Source organism: Balaenoptera ricei, chromosome 8 (assembly GCF_028023285.1).
Source record: "Balaenoptera ricei isolate mBalRic1 chromosome 8, mBalRic1.hap2, whole genome shotgun sequence".
Lineage (NCBI taxonomy): Eukaryota > Metazoa > Chordata > Mammalia > Artiodactyla > Balaenopteridae > Balaenoptera > Balaenoptera ricei.
In genome coordinates, this window is record NC_082646.1 from 5,000,658 (window position 1) to 5,008,662 (window position 8,005).

The window sequence follows — 8,005 nt, forward strand, 5'->3', positions numbered from 1 at the left end:
TACTGATGAGCCTTTTTTTCATGGTTATTTATTTCTATATATTAACAAAAATGTAAATAGTGTATCAAGCTTCTGCTTTCACAGATATTTTTGCTTAGCTTAAGACTAAATTTATTAAAGAAGAAAGGAGAATTCATTTAAAGAATGCTATCAAATAAATCATAGTACAGGTCATAATTTGTTATAAACATTTTTAAAAATTTATTTTATTGAAGCATAGTGGATTTACAATGTTGTGTTAATTTCTATTGTTCAGCAAAGTGATTCAGTTATACATATATATACATTCTTTTTCCTCTTCTTTTCCATTATGGTTTATCACAGGATACTGAATATAGTTCCCTGTGCTATACAGTAGGACCTTGTTGTTTATCCATCCTATGCATAATAGTTTGCATCTGCCAACCCCAAACTCCCAATCCATCCCTCCCCCACTTCCCTTCCCCCTGGCAACCACAAGTCTGTTCTCTGTGTCTGCGTTATCACAAACATTTTTAAGGTTGGGTGTGACTAAGGTCAGAAAACACATGGATGTATGCTATCTCAGGTTCCTTTACATTTCTATCTCCCTGTAATTATTTTTTCTCTTTATCTTTAAGCAATATGGTCTTGTAGCAGAAATTTTCTACTGACAATAGCATTATGGTATCCAGAACAAGGTTGTCAGCTTGCCCAAGCGATCATTCACCCAGATTGTATTGAATGGCCGTTTCATAGGCAGTTAGCTCTTTAAGTGAGTCACTTAGTGCACTAGTGTTACACACATAATTTTGTTCTGTTTTGTTCTTCTTTGATGTGATTTCAGGTCGGGTGTTGACAGAAAGAATGTTCAAACATCTTCAGAAATGGTTTGTCACTCACTTTCTTGGTCATTCTCGGCGAAGAGCAAGGCTGGTCTCCAAAGATGGAAGGTGTAACATTGAATTTGGCAACGTAGAGGCACAGTCGAGGCTGATATTCTTTGTGGATATCTGGACGACTGTGCTGGACCTCAAGTGGAGATACAAAATGACCATCTTCATCACAGCCTTCTTGGGGAGCTGGTTCTTCTTTGGCCTCCTGTGGTATGCGGTCGCCTACATTCACAAAGATCTCCCTGAGTTCCACCCTTCCGCCAACCACACGCCTTGCGTGGAGCACATTAATGGCCTGACCTCAGCTTTTCTGTTTTCTCTGGAAACGCAAGTGACCATTGGCTATGGATTCAGGTGTGTGACGGAACAGTGCGGCACTGCCATTTTTCTGCTTATCTTCCAGTCTATTCTTGGAGTCATCATCAATTCTTTCATGTGTGGCGCCATTTTAGCCAAGATCTCCAGACCCAAAAAACGTGCCAAGACCATTACTTTCAGCAAGAACGCAGTGATCAGTAAGCGGGGTGGGAAGCTCTGTCTCTTGATCCGAGTGGCTAATCTTCGGAAGAGCCTCCTTATCGGCAGTCACATATACGGAAAGCTTCTGAAGACCACCATCACTCCTGAAGGAGAGACCATTATTTTGGACCAGATCAATATCAACTTTGTGGTTGACGCGGGGAATGAAAATTTATTTTTCATCTCCCCACTGACAATTTACCATGTCATTGACCACACTAGCCCCTTCTTCCACATGGCAGCAGAAACCCTTCCCCAGCAGGACTTTGAATTAGTGGTGTTTTTAGATGGCACGGTGGAATCAACCAGTGCTACCTGCCAAGTCCGGACATCCTATGTCCCAGAAGAGGTGCTCTGGGGCTATCGTTTTGCTCCCATGGTGTCCAAGACCAAGGAAGGGAAATACCGAGTAGATTTCCATAACTTTAGCAAAACAGTGGAAGTGGAGACGCCTCATTGTGCCATGTGCCTTTATAATGAGAAAGATGCTCAAGCCAGGATGAAGAGAGGCTATGACAACCCCAACTTCATCTTGTCCGAAGTCAGCGAAACAGACGACACCAAAATGTAACAGTGGCTTTTCAACACGAGTAAAGCAAAATCTCGAAGATACCTAGTGACTAGAAACATTATGGAGCAATCAACAATTTGGGGGTATGACAGTGGGACAAGAGCCTTTAAAATCTCCCTGCACAATGTCCCTGAACCCCATAACCATGATCCTACAAGACATATAGCTCTACAAGGCAACTGCATGAGAACATGCAATGGGTTTATAGGAAACTGGAATATGGGGGCCATAGGAGCTCACATAAAATCTTGAATAGGATTATTTGAAATCACGCAGTGTTGATGGAAACAGACAAAAATCATTGAAAGCCTCATGGACAGACCAAATGAGATCTTTTTAAGAGTCTTCCCAAAGAAGATATAAGCTTTAGAAAGGATCAGGGAAAAACGATATTCTTATTTTGGTTCTACTGATAAGAAAGAAGCCACGTTTATTTTAACATTGGCTTGTATCAAAGGAAAAATTGTCTTCTGAGTTGGGGGAGATGAACCAATCAAAGTAATAAGAAAAGACGGATGCACAGTGAACATTTGTGAGGCACTGGCCTTCTCCAGCCCTGGTTGTTGGCGCTTTCATCTAAATCTGGGTCATGCTGTGTTTCCAGAGGAGCAGGGGGTAGGCTTGGCCCGTGGGCTCCGCACCTCTACGTACCGGAGAGAAGCACAGGGCCCAGCCGGCTCGATGGCACCTCCAGACCCTGTGGCCAAGCTGGGTGTTGCCCCAAGGACATTTAGACAGAGGCTAAATCACCACTCTAGAATCTCAATGAACACTTTGCTGCAAGAAAGAATGTTTGATTTGAAAATGACGGTGATATTTCTTCCAATTTGTGTTAGATGGGATAAGGGGCTTCAAATCTGTTAAAAAAAGTATTTCCTGATCTTCCAAGAAGGCAGTGAGGAGTTTGAAGGAGCAAAGACATTTTAGAAGGGAAAATACTGCTAATGCTTCTGAGAAAAATATATCTTGTGTTTGTCACCTGAGGGTTTGTAACTGAAATGCTGTTTCTAAAGGAGAAGAAGTATGAAAGGGAAGGGAATGGGATATGACCCCACAGTAAGGAAAGTGCTAGGTCTTCCTTCCTCTGAGGGCCAACACCACATCTTCATCAAAGAGACCAATGTAATATAAAGATTGATCTGCAGGGGAAGGTTTTACTGTGAATGTCTTGTTCAGTTTCCTACTTACGTTATTTTGAATGTATACTGGAAAAGATGGTACCCAAAGCTGCTTAGGAATCAAAATGTTTTCAGTGTGTTGATTAATACATTAAATCTCTGACACTGTGATGTACTTTCCCCAAGTGTCAGTCATTGCACATTAATTGTGACAGACCACTTGGTAACAATCCTCCTGCGGAGGGTGGGCTTTCTTCTGGGAGAGGCAAGAGTGGTGGCCCGTTTTGTCTTGAATCCAGCGTGCCCAGGAGGACACGACCTCAGGTGCAGATGTGTCCCATCCCATGCAGCCCCATCAAAACACTCCGGTGTGAGTCTAGGCACATAGTCATGGATACCAGTGACTTTGCTTTTGCAGGCCTGGGGTTGAGGTTGTACAGATACACACACACACACTCTGGTCCTTCCGACAAAAACGAGTGAGGAGTCTGATGGGTTCAGAGTTGCGCACTTTGTCCGTGGCCATAACGGTGGACACGATGGGACCACGTGGGAGATTACTCTGTGCCTGTAAGTGTGTTGGCATCGCCATTTAATCTGCTGACAAAGCTAAAGGAAATCAGGTGTCACAAGCTCGAGGGAGCTGGAATTCTCTGCTGGCCCACTGTCATGAGGGTTTATGACTCTGTAGTGTCTTTATAGACGGAAGGGTCAGAAGACATGCCTTCTAGTCTGTTCTGCTCCTTTTAGCAGATGTTGGGGGATGCTGGTAGCGAAGTGGTCATAGGCAATCCATTCCTCTTGATCGTTAAGAGAGCAGAACAACCGGAATCTTTGCGAATGGCCTTTCTTTCTGGGTTATTCGATGGAAGACGTCTGCTTTCAAATATTCTTTTATTAGGATTGAGGCATTCGGCCCTTTGAAGTCTACTTTTTAATGCAAATTCCCATTGAACCTTTAGTAACTGTTAACATACTTACATCCAACAAAGCCCCGAGGAAATGAGGCCCTGCAGGCACCATCCAATGGTCCTAAGGGATGGCTGGAACCCCAAAGCAGCATAAGAACTCTGGACATTTGGAGAGAAAGGGTTACCACAGGCATAGGAACTCAGTGAGTAAATAAATTAAATGGAAAACAGAAGGTTCCAGAAGGCCAACTTGCCCATAGTTGAATGCCAGTGCTAAAGGCAGGCTTTTTATTCCAATGTGGTAACAGCGTTCCCACCAGGACCTGATCACATAGGCACTGCTACTGCTACAGGCGTGCCATATAATTCTATTTACTGATTTACCCATTTTTAAAAGCAATTCAACATTTCTTTTTCCTTTCAAGAAAAACTGCATCTCATGATGCATCACCACATTCAGAGTTTCCCTTGGTACTGATTCCTCTTGAATGGGCTGTTTAACTCTGTTGCTCTGAGGTTTTGACTTGGAGAGTCTGATCCTGGTTTAAACTTCCAGGACTTCGGTTGGCTCAAGCTCCAGTATTTAGAGTTAAGATGTGGCACACTGTCTAAAAATTTATTCCTCAAGACAGAAAGGGTGGAAGGAAAAGATCCTAAGTTGCCAGATCTAAGGAGTGAGATGTTCAGCTCATCTGTCTGTTTTCACGGACAGCAAAGAACTTCCCTGGTAGATCGTGGGGACCGCTGAGGAGGTGTCTTCCCTCGAGATTTTTCATAAAACGGGAGATGGGTCCTCCACAGGCTGACTGTGAGTAGCGCGGGGGCTTGTCCCCTGTCCAGAGCAAACGTGATGAAAACCTCGGATGCCCAGAATGCAAATGAAGCCCTGGCCCCGCCCCCGGGCCGTTGTCCTCCCCATTCCAGGAAGTGTATGTCAATCAAAGCTTGACAGGGGAGATAGAGCATTTTATTTTGGAAGCCAGAAGTTTGAGAACAATGACTGGAATTTCCTCTTTCTGTCCAGCAAGGGCTGTTTGTCACTGGGGAGATAAAAGTCCAGGGGTAGGGAATAAAGGTTATCGGGATCTGCGCCACACAGAGCCGCGCTGGGGGGCGCCGCGGGAGGAGGGGTTACGGAGGAAATCTATTTCAATGCCTGTCATTAAGTTTCCATTAAAAGAACATTCAGTTAGGAATTCAAAAATAATTTAATCTCCCCAGCCAGATGCACCCAGCTGGACTCCTTGGAGCTGAGCCCTGCAGAGAGGGAGACCTTGCATGGGGGCTGCGGGGGCGAGGGACGGGTGTGGGCCCTTCTGCATCTCCATCCCAAGCATCCTCCGCCGCCCTGGATGTCCTAGAGGCCGGGAGCATCTTTCAGGCGAGTGGGGAACCCCAAGTTTCTCTTGTGCTATAGTAGGAGAAACTTACTCCAGGGCTACTTACTGACTTCTTACTATGTCTGAAGTTCTGTTTAAAGCATTTCGTATACACTACCTAATTTTATTTTCCCAATGATCCTGTGAGGAACTATCATTCCACCTATTTTTCACCCGAGGCAGCTCAGGTAATGATGAGAGCCTGCTTATTGTTTTCACTGTTTTCTTTGGTTAGTCGTGCAAAGAACGGTTCTATGGTTTCAAAATCATAGAACCGGATTTAGAAAACTCATTTCTATTCCTGTGGCCTCTCCTTTCCCTTCCTCTTAGATCAAGGTAGCCATTCTCATTAGTTTTATCATGATGCTATTTCTTTTTGAAAAATATAAGCACTATACATATATTTATATCCCCCCATTCTTACACAAAAGGTAGCATTCTAGAAACACCGTTCACTTAGTGATACCTCCTGCAGATTACTGTGTATCTATTGTTGATAGATAATTCCAACACCTGTGGGCTCCCCAGCCCACTTGCCGTCGCTGGCTTTGCTGTGGCTGCTGGGATCTTGCTCCAGAGGCCCCTGCTCCGCTGTTATGAGCCTGAGAGATCAGGGCTGTGCTTGTTTTGCATTCCTCTCCCATTGCAGAGCGCCTGCAGGGCTTACCCTGCTTGGGACTGAGCTGGATTCTCAGAACCAGGGTTCTCAGTGGGAGTCGATCTGCCTGGGCTAGCACCTCTTTAAGGATCAAGCCTTCCTGGAAGTTTGGCTGGTGAGAAAGTCAGAACAGGTGCCCTCAGGAGAAACAACGCCACTCCGGAACCTGGTCTAGGGTCTCTGCTAGGAAGAGGGGGGCTTCATTCCCGGGGCTTCTGGGTCATCACCTTTTGATGAGGATCCAGGCACCCTTTGGGAGATGGAGGTCACAGAACCCACCACTGTATGTGAAATTTTGTGCATAGGTATTAAAATTGAATTCAATGAATTAAGTAAATAAGATGCTACAATTGAAGTATGAAGAAAATGTTGAGGGGGCCAGAGGAAGGGGAAGGCTTCCCAGAGGAGGTGGCAGCCGAGCTGGGCTTAGTGGATGGGTAAGACTGAAAATAGGGAAAGGGGTAGGCTAGAGAGCTGAGCACCAGCTGATGCACACACGTCCCAGACTAATGGAAGAACAGGATGTACATTTGCTTGGGTCTCCTGGGAGGTGATGTGGTGTTTCCATGGCCACAGCATCGGCACAGGAGGGAAGCATCACTCTGTGGTCAGAGGAGCCGGAGGCTTGGTGCTGACCTGAGGTCGCATCCTGGATCTATCAGTCAACCACTGGAGTCCTTGCAGGGCGATGACATGATTAAATGTGTGTTTTAGGTATCTATCTCTGGTGTTGGTGTTGAGGGTGGAGTGGAGAAATTAGAAGCAGAAGCTCGCTTTTGGGGGCTGGGGAGGAAAGTGTTAGCATTCCCATTTTCCAGGAGGGGAAACCTGCTCAGAGACCACATGACTTGCCCAGGTCACTAGTGATGCAGCGGGAAGGCGGGGCGAGGGCCCTGGGCTTCTGCTTTCGAGTCGGTCAGGGCTCTTTCCTGGGGCCACCCACAAACCTCACGCCTGGGGGTCACCTTTCCTGAAGGAAAGCTCACCAGGAAGGTGGCAGCCAAGGTCAGCGGGACTGCTCACCAGGACCAGAGGGAGTGAGTCTGGGGAACGGAGAAGCACATCCTTGAACTGGTTCCTTGGGGACACAGAGGTCACATGCATCTACCATGGCACTGAGCAGCCAAGGAGTCTGGGAAGGTGAGAGGCTTGTCCACGTCCCAGAGGTAACTTTCTCTGTCCCAGTGACATGAAAAGTAAGTGATTCACTGATGTGTGGGCTCTGGACCACCGGCACTGTTGGTTTGAGTTGAACTCAAAGTGGCGGTGAGAGACCACAACGATCCTGACGGCTTTCTCACTTCCCCATGTCGCTGGTGGTGGCCACACACGACCTGAGCCTGGCACCGCCTCTGAAGGACACGCCCTGCTGGCAGCATGGAAGAAAAGACGGAGGTGAGGAAGAGCAGAAGTGAAGGCAGGCAGCCCAGTGTGAAGTTCAGGGCCTTGGGAGACAGACACACTTGGGCAAATGCAGCTTTCCCCCTTGGCTGTGCTGTCTAAAACTAGTTCTTAACCTTTCTGAACCACTTTTAAAGAGTTAAAAATTTTTCTATTTTTTTAAAATTAATTTTCATTGGAGTGTAGTTGATTTACATGAACCACTTTTAAAAAAATCGTAAATAACAATAATCCCTCTTTTAGAGGGTCAATGAAAGGACAACAGTATGAAATAATACATAATGAAACAGTAGGTAAAGCACCCAGCACAGAGCCTGGTACAGCCTCCCAGTAGATGGTAGTTTGAGTGATGCTACAGCCAAGGAGATGATTCTGATGATGAAGGCAAGGTGGGAAGGTGAGTCTGGCCCTGTGGTTGGTCCCATACTGTGCCTTATCCCCTCAGCCTGAGCCCCACCACTTCCCTTTGCTTTCTAGTCCCAGCCTTGATCTTAACCTGAGACAAAATAACTCACCTTCCTCCCATCACTGCTTCTGCTTCCGCTGCAAATGCACCAAATCCTAGAAGCTTAGCGGTGAAAAAGCCCTATGAAA

The 8,005-nt window shown here is 46.0% G+C and overlaps 1 protein-coding gene across 4 annotated transcripts in view; it reads left to right on the plus strand.

The window, feature by feature from the left end:
• KCNJ1 (potassium inwardly rectifying channel subfamily J member 1) overlaps window positions 1-3,233 on the plus strand; it is a 31,004-nt gene extending 27,771 nt beyond the window's left edge. For all 4 annotated transcript variants that reach the window (XM_059930057.1, XM_059930056.1, XM_059930059.1 and 1 more), the window contains one exon: window positions 806-3,233. In XM_059930057.1, the coding sequence (XP_059786040.1) occupies window positions 826-1,944 (1,119 nt within the window). In that variant the 5' untranslated portion in view covers window positions 806-825 and the 3' untranslated portion in view covers window positions 1,945-3,233. The remainder of the gene's footprint in view (window positions 1-805) is intronic.
• The last annotated feature ends 4,772 nt before the right edge of the window (window positions 3,234-8,005 follow it).